General features: G+C 39.7%; 2 protein-coding genes across 2 annotated transcripts in view; both read left to right on the forward strand.

The window, feature by feature from the left end:
• The window catches only part of RB1 (RB transcriptional corepressor 1), a 544,421-nt gene that overhangs the window by 439,420 nt on the left and 77,142 nt on the right, over positions 1–27,859 (forward strand). The gene's annotated exons all lie outside the window — the stretch shown is intronic.
• ITM2B (integral membrane protein 2B) lies at positions 214–27,531 on the forward strand. The gene is made up of 6 exons (XM_064647339.1): positions 214–490; positions 17,373–17,501; positions 19,517–19,723; positions 21,677–21,787; positions 25,373–25,523; positions 26,807–27,531. The coding sequence occupies exons 1-6, from the start codon at positions 392–394 to the stop codon at positions 26,893–26,895; spliced, it is 786 nt and encodes a 261-aa protein (XP_064503409.1). The 5' UTR covers positions 214–391; the 3' UTR covers positions 26,896–27,531.

The following is a 27,859-nucleotide window of genomic DNA, read 5'->3' on the forward strand; positions in this document are numbered from 1 at the left end:
CAGGGCGATGCCGCCCGGGGCACGGCCAGGCACCCAGCGGCGGCCCCGCTGCCCTCGGCTACCGACCAGCAGCGGCAGCACAGACCATCCCAACCGGGACCCCTTCACGGCGCCGCGCCGCACCGGGCCGGGCCGAGCCGAGCGGGGCGGGGCGGGCAGAGGGCGAGGCCCCGCTGCCACCACCTCCCCTCTGTTCGTCCTCCCCGTCAGGCACCGCCTCCTCCTCTCCTTCTCCTCCACCTCCTCCGCCGCCTGACGAGGGGACGGGGGTGGCAGTCGCTGAGAGAAGGCAGCGGGGGGTCGGCGAGGCAGGAGACAGCCTGCGAGGCTCCGCCGGTCCGGGCTGCTTCTCGTCCTCTTTCTCCTGCGCGCAGAGCGCTGAGAACCGGCCATGGTGAAGGTGTCGTTCAACTCCGCGTTGGCGCAGAAGGAGGCTGCGAAGAAGGAGGAGGAGAACAGCCAGGTGCTGATCCTGCCGCCGGACAGCAAGGTGAGGGCGGCGGGGGGACCGAGGCGCCGGGGCCGGCCCGGCTGCTGTTGGTACCGGGCGCTCTGCTCCGCTCCGCGGGGCCGCCCGGGGAGGGGAGCGCGGCGGAGACCGTGCTGCTCTTTGTACGCCCCTTGCCCGCGGCGGCGAACCGCGGGCGGGCCAGCGGGGAAAGCTGCGCTGCGGTGCGCCCCGCTCGGCTCACGCTTCTAAAATGGCTGACAAGGAACGAGCTTTGCAGCTCCGCTTCTCCTGACTCTGGGGATCTCTGTGGTAGTTCGGGTTAAATTTTTTGTTGTTGTTGTTGTTAGCTCCGACAGCGCATGGACCGCGGCCAACTCGGGTTTTAGGGCCGGCTGCCCCAAGTCCCGCTGCCCGCCCGCAACCTCAGCCCCCTCGCGGTGCTCGGCTCGGCGATGAGAGCTGGTTTGCTTGGAGAAGGCGCATCGTGCCTGGTCTTACCACCGCGTGCGATCCCCCCCGGCCGCACGGCTCAGTCCGACGGGCTGCGAGCTTGCTCCCGGGCCCCAAATGCTTCGGAGCGAGGGAGCGCTTGGCCAGGGTGAAGTTGGGGGTTTGGCCGTGCTTGTGCCGCAGCGTGTTCGCTGAGCCTAGTGGTTGTGCGATACCGAGAACTTCGCCTCGGAACTTGCGCTGGCTTAAATAAAGGAACAAAGAGCTGCCTCCCCCCGCCCCAAAACAGCACCTAAACTCCAGGCGCTGCTTTCGCCTCCCCTCTGCAAACAGCAACAAAGCACAAAACAGCAGCGGCTTTTAAAGTTTTTGAAGTGCAAAAATGCCTAGAATATAAAGGGGGTTGGTTGCAGTTTTTATGCTCTGGTAATCAAAACTACTCCTTAATTAGGAGTAGTGTACTTTGCTTTAAGCTCTTTGAAAAGTGAATGAAAACTTAAAAAATGGCTAGTTGCACATAAACAGCATGTCTTGATGTTTTCATTTGCTTTCACAATTTCTTGTGCATCAGGCCTGTAAATTACCAGATTTGCTCTGCAAAAGCAACTGTGTTTATTAATTTCCTAAATCTTCATGGCGAACTTCTACCTAGGAAGACAATTTGTAGTATGAAGTTGTGCCCTCGTGCAGGTTTTTCTGTGATTTTTGTGGGGCCAGGTTCTTCACCTGCAGAATCCATTGTCATTTCAAGGCCAAGGGGAACCACCAAGGAGTTTCTAGTGACATCTTCCTGGTACAGCAAGTGGTTAAATTTCACACCTCTACTGAACATACTGCACTTACAAATAAAATTCTGACCAAAGTATTTAAGTGAGACTTAATAAAACAGTGTGCTATAACAGATTGGACAGTATTGTTACTCAAATTGCCTGCAATTATGGGAAATCTGTTAAGTGCTCCCTGTTCATAGCAGGAGTGCCATTCTCTAGAAAGTCATGGCTTCCCTGAGCCCAGATTGAGCTGTAGAGTTCCTGACCCCAAGTTTGGTGGTCAGTTTAACACCAAGCACGTAAGGGAGAAACAAGCTACATTTTTCAGAACATGGGGTTTTCATACTATCTGGGAATCCAGACCTACCCTGGATGATGTTTGTTTCCAGACAGCCTACCAAATTGGGCTTGTTTTTCCTACTGCTAAACAAACAAAATACATCTGGCTAATTGTACACTAGGGAACAAATCCTGCTGACCCTGTCCAGATGCTGACGGAAGCATGTCATTTGAATATGATTTCCTTAACGCAGAGCTGTAAATTTTTGCAGCTGAGGATGAGGTACAGGATCTGCCTTAACTTTGCCCGGGTCTCAGTACTGCTTTCCTTGCCTAGAAATGAGACTTGTAAACATTTATTAACCAGGTCAAGAGGTGGTCTGGTCTCACGGTAGCTACTTAAAAGTTCTTGTACTGTTGTCAGGGGATGAACGTGCCTTAACAAAGCTTAAACCAGTCCTAAAATAGAATGCTAGGAGTGGACGCTCAGCACAGATGAAAATTCGAAAAGCAGATGAATGCTCTAAGGGACATCGAGTCTTTGACATTCTCCTTGACACATTTCTGTCTTTTCTCTGCAGAACTGCAGACCCACACCTACCAGTTTGCAAAATTCTCTTGACTAAGTTTTTTTTTAGATTATGTGTTTTGGAGCATAAATAAAAGTATATCTGAGTACAGTAGTGTCATCTGTAGTTCAGTAAAAAAGGCTGTGCAATCCATGCAGGATTAACAATAGTGAAACAAATTATGTCATGTAGCTCTAGAGGTATATGGTTCTTCAACTCTGGTAGTTTATTCTCAGATCTTGGGGGGAAAAAAAAGGAACTGAGTGCCCTTGTAAAACTTGATACCTTTGAGGTAAGTGCAAGATACGCTCTTTGGACTTTGCCTTCTCTAATATAATTGCATTAGAAACAGATCTTGCCTCTGCCGCTCCACAACTTCAGCTGCCTATGCAGTTCTTTGGAGGAAAGGGGAGAAATAAACTACATCTGACAGATGTATTATTCATATCACTTCATTGCTGGAAAAGTGAGGTTTGAAGGCAGTGTGGAAATGTATATTGGAAGAGTGAATTCTAGTGGATTGAAAAAGTCACATCTCCAAAACAGCATATATGGGACGTTTGTTTTTCCCTCTCCTACATGGTTTCTGTAGGAAAATAAATAGATTTGGATTGCAACTGTAAACATGAAAAATATAACAACATTTTATGAAGCTTTCTTTTATGAAGACAGTCCTGTGAGGCATTCTGGACTGAAGGAAAGGGAAAACCGTAAGAGTGGAAGAGGATCAGCAGAATTGTACATTTAGAGTTTTATTATCAAAAACTTACCAAAGATTTGAGCAAGAGATCTTAGTAAACCAGTTGATATTAGTGAAAACAGAAAAATGCTCTGAAATGTCCAGAAAATAAAAATTAATGGAACGAGCTTTTGAGCTAGTTCTTTGACAGTCTCTTTCTGCTGCTTTTTCCAGCACCATGTCTTGAAGACTGCAACTCTGCCATCACAGAATTACACTCAAATACATAATCTTCCAAGGACTTATTAAAGAGTGCTTGCAACCAAAATGTGCTGATGAATGTAGATAGAAATACTCTGATCTTGCCAAAATTTGCCCAGTAACCTCTGATGCAGATACTAATAGGAAATAAATTAGGGAAGGTAAGAGAAGAAGATGCAAGAATAGTAGAGGATGTGTCATGGGAAAACAGCTTAAAAAAAGCTTTTGCAGAAGGCAATGGTCTTATGCACTGGAGTATGTTACTTTAAGAGGTGTTTAAAAATCAAGAGTGCTAATCCTGTCTCTGCATAAATCATCAGTATTACATGGTGTGTTTTGAAAGTGTCTCCATACTTACTGTAGGCAGCCATTAAAACTCACTCACTGACGTTGGGATGGTAGTTCTATGCCACAGTTCTTGACCAAAATACAGAATACTCTTAGTGAAGGTTCTCAGGCCACATTTAATTTTCCACTTTGCTCATTGTCTTTACAGTAGGGTATTTTATGACCCAGTTTCCCAACAAACAAACAATGTGTGGTATTTTAACATTTCTCCCTACAATAGATCTTTGGAGAGCCAAAGATGGTTCTGAGCATAGTTGAAATCATCAGACGTTTTGCAGAGTCCATTCAATAGATTAAGCCCTCCTTGAAGATCTTTGTGCCCTCAATAGCTCTCAGGCTGTTGCTCCCTTCTGTGTTTGGAGTAGGTGGCAACATTTTGAAACTATATTTTTTCCTTTCGGCGCTCAATGCAGTGCATCTTTATCGCATACAGCTTTGGGCAGGGAAGCTTCGGATTCACCTGTACGTACTGGAGCTGACCTTTGGATAACTCTTATCTGCAGAGAGTTCAATGTGAAAGTGTAAATATTAAGAATTTTAAAAGCAGCAGCTTTTTGCATTTATTCCTTATGAGAACATTATTACTCCAACCTTTAAAATTAATCTTTTTTTTCACTTTAGCTTAGTCTTTCCTGAAGCGTACTAAAATAGGCATTTTTAACACAGAGTGAGGGGATCCACCTGGGAAATATGTTGAGCAACTGATAAGCACTATTTTGCTATGCAGAAAACTCCTTAGATTTTATGTAATTGGTATTAGATGTTTCTGAAATAAGGATGTTAACTTTACAGTTTATATATAAGTACTATATAACATATTTATATGTTACAGATGTTAGTGCACACACATAAATAAATAGTCATTTCCTTATTAGTTTGCTGTCAGAAAAGCAGTGGGCTGTGTCTGTAGTTAAATGGTTAAGGGTTGGGGTTTTTTTGTTTTTTGTTTCTTTTTTTCTTGGAGGAGCTTCCTTATTCCCTTTATAGGCTTCCTGTAGCCAAATTTTCTATAGGCCTTTCACCAGTCGCCATTGGGGAAAGAGCAGTCTTTGTATTTTCGTGTATTTTCTGTGATGCAACTAGGTCATTAAACTAAGCAGCTTCTGCTATATGTCAGAGCATTGTGGGTTATTTAAAGGAGGACCAGAAGTAAAAAATCCTAACAAACTGAATTCTCTCCCCCTTCTTCTTCCAGACGTTGCTAAGATTTTAATGGAAACCCATCAAACCAGAGATGAAAAAACCTTCCAGTTTCAGGCACAAGGATACCCAGGGTTCTGTTCCTTCATTTGACTTTTTACATACCCGCAAACATAAATTAGGGTAAATTGAGTTTATTGAACAAAATTTGTGTTGTTAATGAGGAACTCTTCATAAGAAAAGAAGCCTTGTGGTTGATGTCATTGCCTGCATCTCCTTTTACATTAACCAGTTGCTACTGGTTAAGTAGTACAGCTTCCTGATAATAAAGGTAACTGTGATCTTGAGATATTTGGCTCTTAGAACTATTCCTTAGAGGTTGCCAGCCATTGAGAGATACTAAAAACCAAGATCTTTAAAGGTTTGTGGTGCTCCTCTGACAATCTCTTGCTATTTTTAAGTGAGTTTCAGAATTTGGGATTAGAAGCTAAGAAGTTCAAAAAGTGATCTGGAAGAGCTTGTGCCATCCCCCATCCCCCCAGCAATGGAAATGAACCTGTAGGACAGAGGAGTTCTGTCAATGTTCTGTATCTCACTTCCTTTTCTGTTTCTCATAACTTCCTGACCTGAATAACAAATACAAAGCCTTGGTTGGGAAATACAACCATTTTCCAGAAGAATGATATTTAATACTAGACCTTTGTGATAACTGCTGCGTCAGTTATTTGTATCATTTGCGTTTTTGGCTGACTGAGCAGGAGCTGATGGCTGTACCTTACAGCTCCTGTGAATTCAGTGCAGGGATGACTATAGAGACAACACAAATACTTTATGCAGTTTTAAATAGTTTCTCTTTCCAGATTAACAAAGTTTGTCTTGGCTGAGGCCCATTGCCCTAAAAATGCATTTGGAGAACTTTTTTTCCCCTTAACATTGTCATGTGGAAAAGTCTGTAATTAGATGAAGCTTTATATAGTGCGATATTTAGAAAAACTACCCTGCACTGTAATGTTATAGTAAATGCCATAATTACTCCTCTTATGTTCACTCCTGTCTTTCTGTATTGCAATACTCTTGTCTTTCTGATAAGCTCCAAGAAACTAGTTTGGATATTAACATTGTGTAGTGTGAAGAATACCCCTTAAGTGGCTGTTGGAACCAAAGTTCTGTTCAGTGGGAAAGCTCAAATTAAATTAGTTAATTTCTGAAGATGTGGGTCAAAATGAAATGCTGAGCTTTTCTGTGAAAAACATTTGAAAGAAAATTTTCTTGGAATCAACAGTATTTTCAAGGGAAATGATTTAAACTCCTTCCATTATAATGAATATTTAATCCAAAATATGAACATCTATTTCAAGAAAAGTTTAATTTCAAAATATAATGTGTATATGTTGTTTTCCTGTTAAGTGTTTTAGTGAAACATTTGCAGTTGCCAGTGTAATCTAACAGTTTTGTTTTTACATAAATTATATTTTTTGTTATTTGCATGGGTTTTTTCCCTTTTTTTTCTTATCAGCATTTTAATAAATGTTGATGCTAAAGGTCTTTTGGGGACAGTATGACAATGGTAAGCATACTTACCTCCAGTAATGTTTTCAGTTAATTCTTCTGCAGTTGCAGTTTTGGAATATTTGTTGGCATTATACATATTTTCTGTCCAGTAGCCACTAGCTACAGGCACCAAATAGCTTACATACAAAGAAAATAGTCTTCTCTATGACTCTCAGGAAATATCTTCAAAAGCAAATACTGCATTTTTAAGTCCTAGTAATTTTAAATGTTCTCTATTCTGTGCTTCCAAAAACATTATGACATATTTAAAACATAACTACAGCTGGGATAAGTAATTATATGTTTTGTTAGCTGTTGCACGGATTCCTTTTTTTTCCCCTGTTTTTTCTCCCCATCCCCCCTTATGCTGACAAAGGTTAGTCTTATCTGCTTTTACTCTCCTGATCTGTACGTATAATACAACATTCATTTTCTTACTATTTATGTACTGCTTTTTATCCTCAGTGGAAATTACTTTGAATCTACAGATGAAAAGCATGCTAATTTATAAAACTCGGATATCTGTCCTAATTTTACAGATGTGGTAAACCAAAGGAATGAGATAATTAACGAGATTAAGCTCTGCAGTGAAGTCAGAAATGGTTTTGTGGCAGACATGACGTGGCCTAAGTAGGGTTTGGACAACAATGGACATACAGAGAAACGTAGGTCCTTTCTGAGTGATCCAAGTGTCATCTACAAGCAAAATTCACCATCAAAAAATGGCAAAGTAATATTTGCCCAACAGTTATGTTAGAGATTGTGGAAAAAATAAATTGATATCTGGTTTGTCCTTTCCATATAATAGTGTCAGTATGTGTATACAAATATTTTTATAAGATTTATATATTATTAAGTATTTGATATATATATATACACACACACATAAAAATAAAACCTACAGGCATTTTAAGAGTAGAGTTCCTTGAATGCAAATCCTGGATTAATTTGTGGTTTTCTTCTTTCAAGGGTTCAGCAAACAGCTGCTTTTGATGGCAGCTTTCTGCTCCTTTGAGGGTAGAATGAAACAGTGGAATGACTATGGAAAAAGAATATGCTGGGGAGATCATAACTGAGAGGAGTCTGTGATCTCTGGGGTGGATCGCGTATAGTTGCTGAATCACCAAGGCCTATTTATCTATTTATTTATTTATTTATTTTAAAGATAAAGTCTACATAGAAATAGAAAACCCTTGCACTTATGCATTTGAAAATGCAGTACCCTGTGCAGGGTGGGAGGCCAAACACAACCTTTTGAGATTGCTGCAGAAGGTGATGAGTTATCTTGCCTAGAGTTTGAGTTTTGTGAAGTTCTCTTCGTGAGGTGTTTGAACAATGGCCAGGATCTGTGATTCTGCAGAGTGTGATGCAGCCAGGTGCTCGGCACTGGAGTGTATGCTCCACCTCAGGTTTTGAATAGTCTAATTGCAGTGAAGCCCTTCAGTTGGTTACAACAGTTTTTCCTAGAAAGAGGGCATAATTAAATATAAGCCTTTCAAGATCAGCTCTTCTGTGCTGATACTCTTAAGTGCTACAATTAAATGCTATTCTGTATTTGCATGTAGAATGGTTTCCACTCAGAGAACTCTGCTTGCCGTACAGGTACTATACATCTTAATTCACTAATATATGTATTAGCAGGGTATATTTATTTGAAGATGGGGCTCCCATTCAGAAGAACACCAATAGGCTACAGTAATGGGCTGAACAAAATCTCTGAGTTTCAGAAATAAGAAATGCAAATGCAGAGTCCTCTACCTGGAGCAGACTCGTTCTCTCCATCAGGACAGGCAGTGGACCACCTGGCTGGGAAGCTTGAGAAAGACCGAGGGCTTCTGGTGGACCATCAACTGGGCACAAGTCATTGGCATCTTTGAAGGCTGAGAGCTTTCTGATCCAAAAAAGACAGTCACAAACTGGTGCGAGTCCAGAAGGGGCCACCACGATGGTCAGAGGGTCGAGCGTATGCCCTGTGAGGAGTGGCCAAGGGAATGGGTCTTGTTCAACCTGGAGATGAAACTGCTGCAGGGGGGATGTCACAGCAGCCTCCCAACACCTGGGGAGGTGACTGAAAAAACAGTGGTCATATAATTGAAAAAGGAGAGCCTCTAAATGGTATAAGCAAAATATTTTTCAGTCTGAGGAGAACTGAATGCTTCTGAGGAGGTTACCCACAGAAACTTTGAAGTGTCAGCCTAGGAGGTTTTCAGATCTTGGCTGGACAAGAGCTCTGAGCAACGTGCACGGGCTTCAGAGTCCACCCTCCTTTAGAGGAAGAGGCTGGACTACGAACCTCACAAGTGGTTTCTGTGATGCTGGATTCTGCTTTTAAGAGAAACTGAGACACAGCATTTGTAACTTGCTTGAGATGACATACCATCTGTGGCTGAACTGGGAATAGAGTTATTAAATTCTGAGGCTCAGTGGCGCATATGTGCATGCTAATGAGATCTCTTGGGTGAAAGAGCCAATGCCGCTTGGGAAAATAGCCTTGAGAGAAATCTAGGTTAAATCCACATGGTGTTCTATCACACTGATGTCTGAGATTCAGGCAGTTGTAGGAAAAAAGCAGAGAAATTTCAGATAAAAGAAGTGAGCAGGATAAGGAAGAGACAGGAACTAGAACAATCAAGGTCAAAGAGATAATTTAGTATTGATCCATTTTAAGTGCAATAGGAGCCTTCTAAGTTCCTGTTTTCAAACATTGATTAATTCAGGATAAAGATGAGAGCAATACTGCATTAAAGTTATAGATTGATTTAGTGTAGTTTTTATAAGAACAGGAGAATGTAAGTCAGTTGTAAGTCAAAGAATGCAAGTGGGGAAAGGGTTGGTTTTTGCGATGTTTAAAAATGAAGTGTTTTTCAGACTTGGACAGTTTAATGAAATGCCGTGTTTGACATGCTATAACCGTAAAGAGTGTAGTGATTTTGTTTTCTGAAAGCAAAATGCATTCTGAAAAATGTCCCATATGACCTCTTTGGTTTGAGGGTTTTTGTTTAAAACAAATAAACATCCTTCAGGCACCTCTTGCCAGATATGTGTGCAAGCTTTCACCTGCATGCTTTGGTCTATGACTTGCAAACTTGCACCAGAACTCTTCTCTTTTTTTAAAATACTTGAGAAAAATAGGTATTGAATGCAGAACAAATTTCCAGCATCCTAGTTAATGAAAATGTATAGATAAATTCAGCAACATTATTATATCATATAAATAAACGTGACTTCCACCACCTCTTCATTAACCAAGCTTATGAAAACTCTTTATATTCAGTATGGGGCAGTGGCAATTGTGGATTTCTCTGACTGTCAGTGGCACAAGAACTTTTGTGTTCAGCATCCAGACACTTAAAGACAAGACATTTTCCAAATGTAGGTTTTGTTGAAGTTTCATATGGGGGGTGTGGAAATGGCAGAAGAATGATAAAACCCCAAAGCAAAGAAAATTAAGTATATGGGGAGCTTTTTTGCTTGTCTAGCACAGACACAGCAGTCCTGGAGGGTATTTTTTCTTTAATGAAGCCAGTGGTTAAGGTTGTTTATTAATCCTTACCCTGTATGGTGTGAGTGTTACTTAAAAACTATAGATGTGTGTCACAGAATGGCTGGCATTGGAAGTGGCCTCTGGAGGTCACCTGTCCCCCCCCCTCCCCCCACCTAGCAGGGCCACTTGGAGCTGGTTGCTTGGGACCATATTCGGTCCCATCAGCTTCTGAATATCTCCAAGGATGAAGACTCCACAAACTCCCTGGGTGATTGTGGTAACATTTGAGCATTTGTATAACACTCTATGTTGTGTGTGAGCATTTGGTAACACTCACAGTAAAAAAAGTGTTTCCTCATGTTCAGAAGGAGTGTAAGGGGGTATTAAAATCCTGTTGTACTAATCTCTGTACAGAAAAAAAAAGAGGGCAGTCCTGACCCCTGAGCATTTATAGTAAAGAGGCACAGGAGTGCTGGCTGGTGCAGCAGGTCAAAGTACAGAGCACTTCTGTGGCCACAGCCCAGCTCCTCTTCACCAGAGCATAGCACACTGATGTGGTGAATGGTTTATCTTGTGGCAGCGATGAAAGGAGGAAAGGGAAACAAGGTGTGCCCAGTTACTCAGCACATGGCAGAGACTGGAGAACTCTGCTTTGGGGTGGGGAAAGATACAAGAGGCATAGACACAGGACAAGGAGGAAGTTATAGGAAGACTTGAAACCACTAGGTTTGGTGGGAAGAGAAGGAAGTTGGTGGATCTTGGAACTGGACAGAGAAGAGGAACAATCTAGGGGAACACAGTTTGAAAAAAACAGTAAAATACAGTGTGTGTGGTTGGTTGTACGGTTGTTGTAGACAGCCTGGTTCAAGGATGTAGCCAAAAGTTGTGCATGTGCATGAAGAAAGTCCTTGCCTGGTCTACAGGGACAGAACTTTCAGGCCATTTAAGTGTGTCTGGGCATGTCACACACACTCTGCCTTCCTTCCCCTCCCCCTGCCACTTTCTAGTTTGTGTAAGACCAAAGCTAGCAATGACTACTCTTAGCGCTACTCCAAAGTTTAACCAAAGCAGCAGTATAAATAGTTATAGGTTTCTTCCTTCTTTACCCATCCTCTTTAATTGTTGGCTGCCATCAAGTTTTGCAGTCTCTTTTGTCAGAAATGAAGGCAGTGTTTAGGTAAATCAGGATAACTCAGTTGCAGGATTACTCTTCAGGACACATTTCTTTGGTTGTCCCTCTATCACATGGCTGTGGGTGAACTGCTGATTCATGTCCTTTACATTCACTTTACAGTTGTAATTTTCCTTTACTTCCTGCAGAGAAATTGAACTCTTCATTTTCCACCATGTTTCTCTCTAGTTTTATTTCCTCCTCCCCTTCTCTTGCCTGCATTCTGATTTTTGATCTCCCTTCACCTCTGTCTTTCCCAATACATGCAGCTGCAGCTCCGTTCCAACCCATCAGCGCTGATTCCCCTTCTAAGACGATTTTGAGCTGGCTGCTGCTTATACTAATGTTTTTATTCTGTTATAGTTATGATGTTTGAACCACGAAATGAGTCATTTGACAGATACCTCATTTTTCATAAAACTCCCCCATCATTTGATGAAAAGTAGCATTCAAGTAATATGAAAATGACCTTGGACTTTGAACTTGGTAAAACTCTTGGAATGTACTTTCTTCTCACTTCTGGATATCCTAGTGCTGTAATACAGATTTTGTATTTACAATATTATTTCAAAGACCATATACAGATACTAGAAATACAGGAAGAGGTTAATAGTATGAACTGCCTAATAGGTAATTCTAATTAATATCCTTGGGGTTTCAGGCTACGTGACTACAGCAAACAGCAGTAGAACTAAGGTCTGGTTTTCATGCTATTCTTCAGACAGAGAGCCTTTGGCCAGATGGACAAGTCCCTGTCCATTGTGACAGAAGAGGAACTGGCAGTGCTGCCACAGAAGGGTTGCAGTGTTCAGATCTCAACTGCACATAAACAAGCATAGCTTGTTTGCCAGATAAGCGAGAAATCTCTGAACCATCTATTGTATATAGAGTGTTTTTTTCCAAATGGCAAGTTAAAAGATCATTATACTTAAAATTTAAATTTGATTTTATTAGCATAAAATTACTGCTTGAGAGGCAGATCACTACTATGGCCTTCCAGATTTGCCTCATCTGCCAAGTGAGGAGTCTTGCAAAAGCCCGCCTTAATTTCCCATCTGCAACAAGTAATAAATAGAATACCAGGCTTAGAGCAGTCTTTAGGCAGGAATGCCATCGAAGGAATGCAGAGCTCTTCCATAATTAAGTTCATTTTAAATGGACTGTCTTTTGTACAGATGTCAGATTTACAAGTCAGGAGGCAAGCCTGACCAACGGCACTCAGTTTATACAGCCATTGGGCAATATTTTCTTTCAAGACTTTCATTAAAAAACACTTTTAGGGAGTCATTATTAACTTCCCTTTTCCTGTTCCACTAATGAAAGCTGCAGTTGGTCAATATTTGGCTTTAGGAAGCTCAGTCCGTTCCACTGTATTCTGTCAATCCATGTGAGCTAAGTGGCACACAAAGGACCTCAAAAGAAAACTGAACAGCTTCCAGGCAGTTTTACCCACATTAACTGTAAGCTTTTATATGTGTGTTTATATATATATATATATATATATATATATATATATATATATATATATATATATATACACATATATATATTAAAAAAAAGATGTTATTCTCACATGCATAATTATGAACATTTTGTATTATGCTGTAGCCAGCATAATCACTGTGTAATAGTGATACTCTGCATCTGGTTTCTCTGTGGATCAAAGACTGTGTGTTGGTTCTCAAAGACATTTCCCCCTCACAAAATTATTTTTATTGCTATCGTATCTATTTTTAAATTTGAGACATTATCTTTTACATAGCTGTTCAGCAATCATACAGTATTCTGGACTTCCCACAACATATTATCCATCATATCTGGTTTAGGTGAATTCTTACCTAACTGATTCATAATTGGTTTTTTTATCATATCATTGATGTGTCCTTAATTTCTGCAAAGGAACAAGGTCTGATAATCTCACTCATTTTAATATGAACTAGACATATGCCTTGTAAGTTTTTAGACTGCTTTACTTTTATAATGTTAAAACAATTATATTCCACTATGTAGAAAAAGCCACAAGGGGAAAATCTAAGTAATTACCAAGTCTAATTATACATATTTGTGGCTCAGTATTGGTGCTTCTTAGAATAAATTTGCCATACTACCCCAAACATGAATTTGGTCATTCTGAAATTCAGAATTTATTTAACGAAGAAAAAAGTAGCATTAAAATTGAACTGCAAAGAGCAAGAGCATATATGGCCAGTAGCCATTAATAACTGCTAATGTTTGCATGTTTAAGGGGGGTATTAACTTTTTTTTCTCTTAACTTATTGCAGAACACTTAATGCTAATTATCTTAAAGATGTTCTTGTGAAGAACTCTCTATAGTTGAGTAGTGCTTTGGTAAATAGTTTATGGTATCATCTGTCCATCTGCAAAGTGTTTAATGGTTTCAGCAACAAGACAGAGCAGCTTGACATTACCTACTGTGGTCATTGATGAAGGGATCTGTACTGAAAACTGCAGTAACTTCCTTGTGAGAAGACTCTAGATATGAATCGTGCTAGTCTCAAATAATACAGAATTTAATACTTCTGATTTTCTATCTGCAGGAAAATTGTTCCTGCAGAGCTTGAAGCTACTGAGTTTGGGAAGTTCTGAACCATTTAATTTTAACACTGTAGTATTTAGTGATCAAGTGGCAGAGAGATGCTTCTGTTTCATGTCTCGTCCATGGGAAATAGGCTAATCAAATGTTTTCCAATTAGAACAATCAGCTCATCAAGGGAAACAAGCCAGTTTTGGGCTTGCATCCAGTTTCTCCTAAGGCATTTTGCATCAGAAAAGATGAGTTCTGTGGCATCATCTTGAGACTGAGGATTCATGAGGGAGCTGAAAGTACACAGGGCAGGAATGAAGAAGAGGGGAAAGAAAAGGACCATAACAGTAATGATTAATTATTGCTGCTTACAAAAGTAGTGAGGCATATTTTTAGAGGTCAGTCTTCACCTCAAGTACATGAGGCTTTCTTTTGTCAGATTCCTCTGTCAGTGGAAAGCTGGCCTAGAGAAAAGTTAGCCAGTGAGGCTGCAATGTCACGTTGTGCTCTATGACAGTTGTAACCATGTGGGGAGAAGTGCTAATTCAGCACTGTCCCTCTTACTGGGAATCTGCTTTCACTTAATGTGTTTTCTTTCAGAACATGAGTTACCTGGAAGGAGGGTGAGCATCCATTGCACTTTGTTCTCTTGCAGTGCAGAGCGTCAGATTTATATAGCAAGGGACAGATTATTCTTTTGGGTCAATACAGCCCAAACTAAGCTGTCATGGCAACAATACAAAAGCTTAGAGAGCTTAGCCATGGTGCAGCTACTAATATGAGTATAATTTAGCTTCAGTAGGTTATTTATAATATTTTAATTTAAGCTGGTCTTAAACTGCTTGATAATATACTTAGTTTTCAGATTAGGAAATCAATCCTATGTTCTCTTTCAGTAGCATAAAGTGTTTTCAGTGTTGTCAGTTTTAGTTTTTCTCTGTAATGAGGTGCTGTGCTCTTATGCATTCTCCTAAGCAAGAGCCTAAACTGGGCTTGAACTCTTGTTCTTAATTCCATGGACTGTTTTCAGTAGGCTGGAGACAAATCAGTGCAATAGGCAACTACAAATACAAAATAGATTGACGTGCCACCGCTGGGGATTCTTTCAGAAATAATAATGATAACATTTAGCTGCTGGTAAAGGATAAGAGAGTTGTATTAAACCTGTTGTTTACACCTGTCATCTTATACATCAAAGCAAAATTATTTACATTGGAATACTGATAAACTTGTCCTTCAGGTTTCTTCTGGCATGGTGAAATGTAAAAGTTACCTTGTTTTTCCGATTATTTTTGGCCTCTGTAAAATTAATCTATCATTAATCCCAATTTCCAGGTAGGTGCTCACACTGTGTATGCCTTCTGCACCATTTCCCAAATGCATGTTTGTTAGTGTTTCTGAACTTACAAAATAATGTAAAAATGGAAAAGGCAGTTATTCCGCTAGTGGATAATTCTGCTTGGAGATAAAAAGGGTGTGTGGGATAAAAGCAGTACTGAGAAAGGATAAAGATAATCTTTATACTCAGTTTTAGGGAATATTTTGACATTGTATCCCACAGTCAGTTTGCTATCCCTTTTTCTGACATTAACTTACAATGGTTTAAATGACAGCTATTTTAAAAAGTTTCAATGGAGTGTCCTTTAAACTTTGAAGTATCTAGGGAAATAGTTACCTAATGATACAGGGCAACATAAAAATCCTTGATTTACCTGGTTTAGATTTATAATTGAGATGATTTATAGAAGAATCCACAGTGACTCTCAACCTGACCTGAGAGTTAATTAGATTAGCATGGGTATTATGTCCTGTTCTCAGTCTTTGCAAACAACCAGGTTAAAAATCAGGCAGCTAGAAATCCTGTAATTTTTACACTGAATTCCTTAAATAATTAGTAATGTAAAACCTATAAAGAGTTGTTACTTGTCTTTACATTCTCCCTTTTCAGTCAACAGCAAATGTTTTCTTGCCAATCTCACTTTGTCTTGTAATGTATCCCAGAAATGTTGGTTGGAAGTGGCCTCTGGAAGTCATCTGCTCCAGCCTCCCTTTAGAAACAGGATGGTTGCCAAAGCAAGATTAGCCATGGCTTTCTCTGGTTGAGTCTTGAAAACCTCCAAAGATGGAGATTTCACAATCTGATTTACTGCAGTAGTTAGCAAGGTAACGTAAAACAAAATCTGTGAAATATCTTCAGTTTGACTCTAAATATTTCTTAATCAGATTTTGGCAGCCATTGCTTGGCGAAGAAGCTGCATTGCCACTTCAGTATAAAAGATAATTTCAGCGTACTGTAAAGGTGGGTTTCACATCACTTAGTTTTAGCTGCATATGAATTAGGTATCTAATTTGTTAACCAAGGAATTTCCCTCTATAATCAGTGAAAAGAAGTAAGTACCTCCCACTTCTTCCTCTCCAGGATAGCTGGGATGAGTCATTCTTAGGAAGTGCCACCTTCTCCCACCATTTACAGGAGGGGTCCTCTCTCCATTTGGTGTCCTCAGATAAGGGGAATTACTTCCTAACTGGACCAAGACAGCATGAGGACTACATTCACAACTTTGTTCAAGTGGGAAATCATCCAAATTAGCAAATACTGCAAAAAACCCAAAACCATGAGACAGAACGCTGACTAACAACCATAGCTAAGCCTTCTCAAGCTCATACTCTTCCTCAGTTTTCTGGTGTGATGTTTTTTATTCATTCGGTCATAATGATTTTGCCCTGATCATCATTCTATGCTACTGCTTTTTGGTTGCAAAGATGTAATGAATTTCTTTGTATTTATTTGAATTCGGATATTTTCCCAGGATTATCATGGCTTGGAACAGGGTGAATCAAAGTTGGATTTTATTTTTTTTTCTTTTTTTCTTTGGGTGTGAGTTATGCAGACACTTGGAGGAGAAAAGAACATTGTAATGTGGCTGATAGAGGAAAGATTTTGCAAGCAGCAGTTTATTGCTTAGGATGCCTATGGGGACTGCATGGTTATGCAAACTAGTGCCCCAAAGGGGAAACATCCTGTCATTCCTTTAGTATTACACAAACAGAAGATAGAGGCACGGCAAATGCTGTCTTAGAGCAGATAGCTTCTTTAACAACAGCTTACAAAGCATGTTTTTTTCATTCCCATTTTTACCATTCTGCCAGCCGAGCTGTGGTAAAGCCTCTTTCGACCTGACAGAACAACACAGGAAAGGATGTATTCTGCTGCTCTTATTACTTTTGATATTTTGTTGGTTCTTCGGGTTAATTTAAGTTGCATATACTGAGGTAAAGAAGAATCTGACCTTTCTGAATTGACTTCCTCACTCTGCTGTTGTTGCATGGAGGTTGCCTGAGAATGGATATTTTTCTGTCTACGGTCTGTGAAATAGCTGGCTCACTGTGTGTTATTAGGTATCTGGGGAGATTTTGTTTTATTTTTCTCTTTAGTCTGCTGATTTAGTCACAATAGCATTAAAAGTGACTGATAGTACAAGTTTTACTAAACCTCAACTCAAATAGACCTGTGTTAAACTTTGCCAAATACAATAAATTTCCAAACAATTTTGATAAAGTACATACAGCCTTTTCTGGTGGATGCAGTGTTTGTACTTGCTGGGCCTGAAGCATCTGCTCTCATACCTGTCTTGGGAACAGTGTGTTGAAGGTCCCTCTCTGATACCTTGCAGGACCCTGAGGATGCTGTGCCTGTTGGGCAGAGGAGGGCCTGGTGCTGGTGCATGTGCTTTGGATTGGCCTTTATGCTGGCTGGTGTGATCCTGGGTGGTGCCTATCTGTACAAATATTTTGCATTCCAGGTAAGTCACATACTTGTAATGAGAGGGTTGTGTTTTCCTCTGTGGAAAGCAGAGTAACAGACTGTTTTTCTGCATTACATTGAGAAGAGGAGCAGCAGACTAACCAAAGGAACAAAATCTTTTTCTCTTTCCAAAACTTCAGCTTTTCTAAAGGCCAGGGATAAGGCCTGCTCTGAAGTTATCAATCAGCAGAGGAGGGTGGAAGTGAAACTGACAAATAAAAGGGAGCAGCATTTTTGAAAACCTTACTTTGCAGAGAAAAGATTGTATCTAAATAGGACTTGGGTTTGTGAACCCCAGTGGTGTCCCAGATTTTCATCTGCTCTCATTCCTCTTTTGCAGTGCCAAATGTTGGAGGTGGTTTAACCCCTTGAAAGCCTTTGTTTGATCCCAGGTTTCCTAACACATATGGTACTGCTAATGCACAGGAAAGGGACTGCTTGTCAAAGCAATACAGTGACTCTCCTCTCTCCTAGCCTCCACAGGGAAAAGAAATATGGGCCCTGCAGGGGACTTGGGAAAATTGCAGTCAGCGTGGTTAAACATGCTCTGTCAAGTTGAATCCGCGCTGACAAGATTAGATCTCTAACAAAATGTATTTTCCGTCTTCTAACAAATGGCACTGCTGCAAGAGGAGCCCTGTGAAGGCAGTGGTGCCAGGGAAATGGAGCATTTACCTAAAACATGGGAGATCGGAGTTAAACATTGTCTCCCTTGCAGGCAGTTGCCAGTGGGCAGTGCTGGATGTACTGGGCTGTTGCCCAAGTGGTGTGAGCACACCCTCCCTGCTTCAGAAACTGCTGGGATTGCAAGATCACAGAGTCAGAAAGGGAAGAGTGTAAGCAAAACATGAATCCCTCTAGCCCACTGGTAGTGCACATAGGATAGAAATTCTTGTTCTTGTCCCTAATACCAGGATGGTTGTTTTTTCCCCGTTTTAGTAGCTGCTGTCTGGAAGGCAAAGTGATTAAACTTGAGAAATTCTAGCTGAATTTGCAGTTTGTAGTCTCTTTGGCTATCACATTAACCAAATTTACAGAGGAGCGGTGGTGTTGCAAATGATGCCTAAACAGCAAAGTGTATCTTGGTGGATTAAGAAGCTGAGTAGCTGAAGGTGTGCTGCATTTCTAATGCACTGGGCTGCTCCACCTTTCACACGCCAGTAAGATGAAATTGAAAGTGCTGTTTAATTCAAACCTGTGGTACTTGTCTGTGAGTCAGATCTGGGTTGAAGGAAGCACTCAGGAGTTGAGCTAACATTGCACTGAAGACATGTTTTTAATGCAAAACTTTAAATTGATGGCATGTGCATATGCATAAGTTGCATATTTCTAAAACTATCTGGCCTATAATTTTGGTATATGACTTCCTCTGACTCAGGACTTTATGTTACACTTTTCTTAGACAACTTGCCATGTGTACTGTGACAGAAAGACACAAATTGGTTGTTTTAATTTCTTTTTATTACCATTTTGTCTTTTAAAATTGTTAAAAAATTATTTTGGAAGCTTTCTTCCAAAACTTTTGAAGTCTTGTAAAACTAAGCAACTTCACAGTATAATTGAGATTGGCAGAAAAGTCTTGAAGTAATCTGGTTCAACCCTCTGCTGCAAGCAGGACTAAATTTAGAGTTAGACTTGCTTTTTAAAGGTGATTTGGATGACCAGTTTTAAATTGTACAGTTAGATCATAATTTAATAATATGGATATAGATGTAGGAACTTCATTGTCTTTCTAAAAACACATGTAAGACTAGACTTTAAGAACCTGCTTATGGGATCCTGTTTTCCTTGAATTCAAGGGAAGAACTCTGTTTGGATTGAGTACAATCAAAGTTTTAGCCATGGTCCCGTTGTAGATAGCAACTGGCTCCTACTTTGGTGTACGAATCAAATTAAAAGGAAAAAATTTCATTTACTCCAACAAGTTTTTTTTCTCCGCAGTGCTTTGAATATATTAATTTTAATCTTCTAGGTTACTGATGCTTTTGTTGCTGGGTTGTTAACTATTTTTAGCAGGGTGATGTGTATTTCTGCGGAATAAAGTACATTGAAGATGGCTTAAGTTTACCTGAGGCTGGGGCAGAGGCTCAGCGTGCTCACTACCACACGATTGAGCAAAATATTCAGATCCTGGAGGAAGAAGATGTTGAGTTTATCAGTGTGCCAGTCCCTGAATTTGCTGATAGTGATCCTGCTGATATAGTCCATGACTTCCACCGGGTAAGAAATATTTCTGAAGAAGTTTAAAGCATTTAAAACTTGAAAAATGTTGCCCTTCAGTCATCCTGATAAATGTACTCCCTAATTATTGTGGTTGGGGAAAATGAAGGGTGGAGGAGGCAGCAGAAATATTTTGATAAGCAGCAGGCTGCAAGCAATTATTAACTGGGCATACAAAGTACAGCATTATTCAATCATCATGAGGTAGTAACTAAACCATCATTTGTTTTTAAGAATGGGAAAAGTCTTAGACCTATTTCCTTTCTTTAGTATGAGGAAGTAAAGAGAATATACTTCTTGCTTGGTGAAGTTCACTGGGCCAGAATTTGACCAACTGCTGTGGTTCCGAGGGAAGTTTGGAAAGGGCTGTCATAACTTTGAGGTCAGCTTGCAGGGGCTGATTGCATCTCATGTCATGAGGTGTGTTCAAGCACCCCCAGAGGTGCTCTCTTAGCATGGCTCAAAACCCCAAAGCAGCAGCAGAAAGGGAAGGAAATGACAAGTTGACCGACCGTGGAAGAGGGCTCATTTTCCAGATGCCACAGGAAGCCTAGCCAAAGTTTAATTTCTTTGTGCACCACAGGCTACTATGATTCCTAGAGGCACTGAACTAGAGTATCAAAGCACTTTTAGCTGTTTCTTCCTTTTTTGAAGAAATAACTTTGATTGATAGGAATCATGGTAATAAATTTTTGTTAAGGCAGTTGACAGGCCTACAGCTCTTAGTATTAACAGCAGCTGTGAAACAATTAGAAGCCCTCCTTTTCTGTATCCACCTGATTGGAGCTGATACATGGCAATGAAATATACACCTGGTTTTCAGGAAGCTAAATTTCTGTGAATATTTGAAGATGTTGCTGAAAAAGAAGAATAGGGAAGTGTCCTATTTTTTTTTTTAATGCAAACTTCCGAGTTTAAAGTTTTTCAGGCAAAACAAGCGCTATCTATCAAATATTCATAACCAGATTTAGAGGAAAACATTGCTTGCTCGAGCTATGTAATTAAAAGTATTTCTGAATATATTTAGGGAGCATCTGTTAAGAGTTAGCACAAAGACTCTAAAGAGGGAAAACTGGAAAATAAAAAAAAAAAGCAGCATCCAAGAAGTGAGTAAGAACAATATAATACTAGAAATTTACTTTTTGATTCCGTAAGATAAAGGCCTTGCTGTTATGGTCATTTGCCATAGGTACAACACTTGCTTCCATGTAATGAGATTAGTTGCACCTACGATTGCTGTCCTGTACTATTTTGACTGTTGGGCTCTTGGTGCTCAGTATTTTATATACATCCCCAGCCTCAGAGCTTTCAGCAGCTAGATATAATGTCTTCTTTAGCAAGAACAGGTGCAGTGAAACACAGCTCAGTGAACAGAGCTACAGGATTCATCAGGATAATTCCCTCAGCTTTTTATCAAATAATGGCAAAAATTGCAATTCAGGTACTATATAAAGTTAATAATTCATTAACCCATCAAGTCAGCTGTATTTTTGAAAATAAAAGGACTTTTGATACATTATCTGTAATGGTATTTTTTTCTTTCTGTGTTTTGTTCACAATGGCACCTTTAGACTATAACAAAATATAAAAGCAGGGAGATTGGAGCAAGGCTTTTGCCCTGTTGTTTCAAAATACAGGCACTAGCAATAAATAAATACTGTACTTATTTCTGTAACAGTTCAGATACACTTTTGTAGTTTCATTGCTGTAGTGCATTTGAGCTACTTGTTGCCTGCTGGCTTGCCCAAATCCCTGTTGTAGATACAAACTCTCATCAAGGCTGTCTTATAATTATGCATTTACCTACTCTCAAATTGGAGTTGTTGGACAGACTTTATAGTGAACAAAACAATAATTTGAAGAACTGCATGAGACAACAGTATTTCAACAAGATCTGTATGTCAATATTTTGATGTTCTTGTTATTTTGATTAAAATAAATATTTCTCAACAGAGACTCACTGCCTATCTTGACCTTAGCCTGGATAAGTGCTATGTGATTCCTCTGAACACTTCAGTTGTTATGCCACCAAAAAATTTCCTGGAGCTGCTCATCAATATCAAGGTATAGTTATAAGTTAGTAATATAATAATTTGTTCTTAAGACAGGAAAAAAGTAGATGTTTTCCTTTTTATTTTTTCCTTCTGCAGAACTCTGACATTTGCACAAGGCACATATGTTAGAAAGTTAACTGATTACTAGAGATCTTTGCAAAGAGAAAAAGAGTCTATAACCTACTTAGTTAATGATCTACAATCATGAAGGAATTATTAATTCAAAGGAAGGCAAACAAATGTGATTTTATTTTTTGATGCTGTAAATTTGGCTGACAAAATTGTGTAAATGTGGTATACCTGGATTATTTGATAGTAATCTATGTATTTTTTAATTTACAATCTATTGTGACTAAAATTTCTGCAGAGCATGTATGTGCTGGACTAAGACTGGTTAGATGAGAGGAATGAAGCAGATGACTGGGAAATCCTTTTAACATGGGCCTTGTTTAAAGAACTGGTCCCTAGGATTGGTCCCTACTTTGATCCAGTGGCTTGAGGGTGATGTACGTGAGGCATATTGGATCTCCTGTGTATGCGCAGGGAAATTGGATGTGGCACTTGGGTGTGATGGAAATTCATGAGACTTCCAGCAGCCTTAAGATGGATCTTCCTGTTTGCAGGGAGGTTTTGTAGGAGTGATCAGGATGTGGGGTTGTATGATTAGCAAAGCCAGTCTAAACAAGAGGCCGTATTCCTGGTTCTGTGAGCACTAGACCTTCAGAACAAGATTTGTTGTCCTTAAAAACAAAGACCATGCGAAAGACTGAGATGCCACAATTGCTGAACAACCAAACATGAGTTTTCAGTATAACGTTGTGGGAGTTCCTAAACACTTCCCGGCAGGGTTTGATAATTGAACACTACTGCTGGACTTACAGTGCTGCTGCTGCCTCACTTGTCACCATCAAAGGGACACACTGTTCTGTTAGTCGTGGTAACAGGGTGAAACATAATGGCCTGTGAAATTAGGGAGGCCAAAGCAGATAATCTAATGGGGTTTCTTACTAACTTAATATGAATTTTTCTTTGTTTTTTTAACTTTTACGTATGTATGCTTTTAATGCAGATTTAAATAGTATTTACCTTGGTTTTGAGCCTTCTGGTTTCTTCACAGAACAGCAAAACAGTTCAGATGGGGAAGAGAGCTGATTAACTTGTGTCTTAAGATTTGGGGAGAGTGTTTTAAATTTTATTTTACTGGGCTTTTTAAATTTAGAACTGTTACATCATCTTTGGGTTTGCATCTTTAAAAAAAGGCTTTGGAATTAGGACTCCAGGAACCATTTTAGCCGTTTCTGAGTAGTTTGTATATATAAATAAATTCCATGTGAAAAATTACTTCACAAGTAAGTCCTCTGCTGCTTTTTTGCTGCCTATTTTGAGATTGGCTATTTAACCACACTTTCATTTCCTGTATGTAAGGATAATGTGGTGTCTGTAAAACTCAGTGACCCCGTATTTTTTTTTTACTTTCTCTTAGTTTCCTAGTTTGTCTTTAGTACCAAATCAAATATGCTTGGTTTACAAGGCATCATGCATTTAACTGAAAATCTGTGCAAAAGCAAACTGTTTTGATCAGTGTCCCCAACAATGAGTGCCCTAATTTTATGAGACATCTGTTTAATTCTCATTGTATTAACAAAAAGCTGTGGGCACTAGATGTCGCAGAAAATCAGACTAAGTGTTTTGTGACTGAAATTTGGGAAACTACGCTGCCGATGCACAAAGTGAGCAAAAACTGTCCTGCAGTGACACTGGTTGCACCAGGAAAAAATGTATGAAATTGATGCGCTAGTTTCATTAAAATGAGCTGTGACTACATGCAGAGGGCATTTTATGAAAATGGAGGTTCTCTGGGCTGGTTTGTTTTTTAAGAAAAGCTGTAATTTTAGCTTTCAGAGCCACATTTCTGTATATTGATACAGTTTGCTTGAATGTGCAGGCATGAAAGGCCTGCTTTCTTTGGGAAACGAGGCTGAAACCCAGGTATATTTGCTCATCCACCTTGTTCCCGTTGTTGAGCCAACTGGCTAATTTTAACTGTACACGACGCACAGGATGTCTCAAAGATGACGATATTTGCGGCTGTGCTGGATCCCAGTGCTGGATAATTGCTTCTGCGGTAGCTGGGCAGAGGAGATTCCTGCACTGAGCTTCCTCTCCTCCTGGTTTGGGACATGGCTGGGGGAGTCCTGTGATTTGGAGGGCATGAGCCCAGGAGTGTCCCTCCAGGCTGTCCCCCAAGTCTTCAGCACTGCTGCGCACTCTGCCAGTGCCCTGTGCTGCTGCTTTGCTCTGGAGCTCCCTTAGGGCTCTCTCCTGAAAGTCGAGAGACCAGGAGTTAAGATACAGGAATTTACAGTGATTTAATTATTAAAAAATAACGAGTGGGATAATTTGGGGGAATGACGTTTTTTAAGCTCTTACTTAAAGAAAAAAAATTGCTGTTGTTTTCCTCAATGTGTGCTGAAGAAAATATTTGTAATTTAAAGTGAATTTTATGCAGTCCTTTATTTACTGAGGAGAATAGCATTTAATGATGTTCTCAACATGTCACTGGAGGTGACAAGATATTCTTGTTTTGCAATGGAAATTTCAAGTTGTTTATTGTCAATAAAACATAGAACCATCTTTTGCCACAGAAGCTGAATATGTTTTCACAATAAGCAGTCACTCTATTTTTAGAAAGCAAGGAACACCTTCTCTAGTGCTATAAATTAGAACCACTCTAACAGGATTTCTTAAATGAAATAATATTTTTAAAATTTGATGATTAGTTACCAGTGGTAGTATTAAGAAATTGGCTGGTAGCTAAGTCTGTGCATCTTCAGCTGTGTACAGTGAGCTGTGCACAGAGCAGAATTCCTCCATCATTTCATCTGATGCAAAATAACACTGAAGGGATTAGAAAAGGCTTGAGAAGCCTTTGTGTGTTGTCATGGCTCTTCCCTTTTTTAGTGTATTGCCATGAAACACCTGATGTATCACCATGGCTTTCTAATACCTTTCCAAATAAACGATTCTGGGAGTCACCATAATAACTTACGTGGCTAGATGGTCTCATCTAGGGTTTGGCTTGAGAATTGTGACCCATGCTATGAATAAGTTCAAGGCTTCCCAACCCCATGGACTGCAGCTGGAGTACACCATAGCTGGGCTGCTTCGTCAGCAAGAGTCTCTCCGTGTAGATCATGCTTCTGCCAGCTCCTACCTAGGAGTCATTCCCACTGAGGTCTGTTGGGCCGTTATGTATTAACTGAAAACTTTGGATGATAAGTGCAGGACTGATCTGTGACAATAGGCACACCTGGAAGAAAACCTGCCGAAGGCTGATGTCACTGTGGCAGGAGGGCGGTGGATGTATGCATCGATGGAAGTTTTGTGACTTTTTTGAATATCATCATTATGTATTTCCGTAGTGTAGTGAAGCTTGCTCATTTAGAATAAAATTGCATGGGTAATAGATCTTTTGAAAGAATTCAAAGAAGATATGTCACAGCCATGTTAAAGAAAAACATTACAAAGTGTTTCTTGTGTACTTAAACCATGAAGAGGTGGATTTTGACAGAGCTGTTATATTTCTGTTCAACAGGCTGGAACATACTTGCCTCAGTCCTATTTGATTCATGAACAGATGATCGTTACTGATCGCATTGAAAACGTGGATCAGCTGGGATTCTTTATTTACCGCCTCTGCCGTGGCAAGGAAACCTATAAACTACAGCGCAAAGAAGCCATGAAAGGTAAGTGTTCCTCCTGCAATCTTGTGTGTTGGCAAAATGTTCAGTGATGTTTGAGTTCAGTAAGTAGGCTTGATTTTGTTGAAAGGAGCGACTCTAATTAAAGCAAGGGTTGCTTATTGCAGTAGTTGCTATGTGGGACTAAGTACAGCTGATATTTTTCTTGTGTAGGTATGGAAATAAGTCACTTCATTGCACAAAAGTGCTCAAGGCTCCAGTGAGCCAGGGGTGCCAAAATGTATGTGTGCACACAGGCTTGTTTTCTGGAGTTCAGCCTTTCATTCATACTCTTCTTTAATCTTGTTTCTTGACCCACCCCCACCCAAAATCAAAGACAGACCCTCTAGTATGTGAGAAGCTATAGCCTTGTAGTCCAAGTACAGAATTGCAGGTTTTTCCTGTCATTAAAAATTGTTCCATGGTTTCCTGTTTGCACCAGTGAAATGTGAATAAGAGTTATCTTCACAGGAAAATTGTAGTGGTTGGTACTTCTTCATGGAAAATGTTTGAAAAACATTATTTGGAAGAGTCTTAACAAGCTATTAAATATTGCCTTAAAATTTTCATTTAAATGTTACTCAGATTTGCTTTTTGGTTGTTTTTTCTGCTGTTTGATTGTTTGGGGTTTTTTTGGTTGCTGTTGTTGTTAGTGAGTGTGTGGTGGGCAGGTGTACACCAAAGCAGTTTGATTGCTTTAGTCATATTGTTGGACCTGACTGCTTGGGAAAACAAGGAGAAGAAATATATTTTATGAAAACAATTTAGAAAAACATTTGAAAATGAAAAGGTCTTCATAGCAAAAGCTCAGTATGTTTATTCTGTAGTAATAAATGATGAGCATAGGTTGACAGTGAGCATTGTTTTGGCTAAAATTTAGTTAAATTCTTTGTACAATTCCAAGATAATGTTTAAATACTACAAGTCCACTCTTTTTTGCCTATAGCTGTTTATTCCTTTGCTGTTCCCTCTCTCACATTCCCACAAGCATTTTTACAGATGCAGAGAGAGGGAGATTGGGAACTGATCTGAGTTAAAAACTAGCCAGCGTAGGATTTGGGCAGGTTGGGTACTGCAGTTTGGTTCACCACACCTTCAGGATTGTTGCTTGCTTATTGAATCTCTACGTCTGAATGTGTGCCGGTGTGTGTTTCTCTGAGGGGTGGGTTGAAAGGGGATAGTTCGGTTTCTGGTGACATCTTATCATAGCAAATGTTAAACCATTATATCTCTGATGTACCTCACCCCCTCTTCTGTTTCCCCTCTGTTGTTCTTTACTAATACCACAGGAATTCAGAAGCGTGAAGCCGCCAATTGCCGAAAGATTCGACACTTTGAGAACAGGTTTGCTATGGAAACGCTCATCTGTGAACAGTAATGAGGAATATTACTGTTACAGGAGACTTAAAAATTACAGTATGACCCCACCCTTTGTATTGTGTGCAGTGATTATTTTTTAAAATCTTCTTTTATGTAAGTAGTGGACAGAGCTTTCTTGCTGAACACCTTCCATACTTTTCATCTCATGATACATGTAAAATCAATATGTTTTAGTTTTTTCCTTATTTTCAGGTGTGGTGTTCTTATATTTGAATAGCAATTGTATAAAGACTTAGTTGCTAGTACATTTCACGTGATGAATCTTGAATACTAGGAAGAGGAGGAAGTCTTTGAAATATCCACCAGTTTTTAAATAAGTAAAATTGAAAAGAATTATTAATGTACAAATGGACTGCAAGAGCTACTTCTAACTGTAATATTACCTGCTATATAGTTTGTTACAGCATATAGACAAACCTGTATTTGACTCTCCCTAACCAAGTGCAATTTGTTTTTGTTTTAAAATATTGTCATATTTACCTTTTTAGATTGATTTCTGACTTGATGTTTTGAAATGGCAAGTGTTTGCTGTAACAATCTTTTAGAAAATTAAGAAGTAACTTATGTTACTAACTTGTATATAATCCATGTATGTGCAATGGAAAATAAACCTTATAAACCTGTTTGTCTAAAAGCCTTGTGTTTTTTTCTGCTATTACTGGGGTGTTTTTTTAGAGGAGGGGACTACAATTAAAATTAATGCTTTTTACTTGAAGTGCTGTTTGTAAAGATAGAATAGGTGATGGCTAAGAAATTAAATACGAAAAGAGAAGCATGTTTTTCTGTTCCTTTTTCATTTAAAGGTAATATTGTGCTGCTTGCCTAAATTCTGGGTTGGTATTTTCACAGTACATATGATCAGAATGGAGACCCAAAGCTGACTTAGCATTTTGTTCATGTCTGAAATCCCTGTCTTATTTGTCAAATGACAGGCATCATCCAGAGTGTGCCGTGAGTCAGGC

The sequence above is a fragment of the Pseudopipra pipra genome, chromosome 2 (genome assembly GCF_036250125.1).
Source record: "Pseudopipra pipra isolate bDixPip1 chromosome 2, bDixPip1.hap1, whole genome shotgun sequence".
NCBI lineage: Eukaryota > Metazoa > Chordata > Aves > Passeriformes > Pipridae > Pseudopipra > Pseudopipra pipra.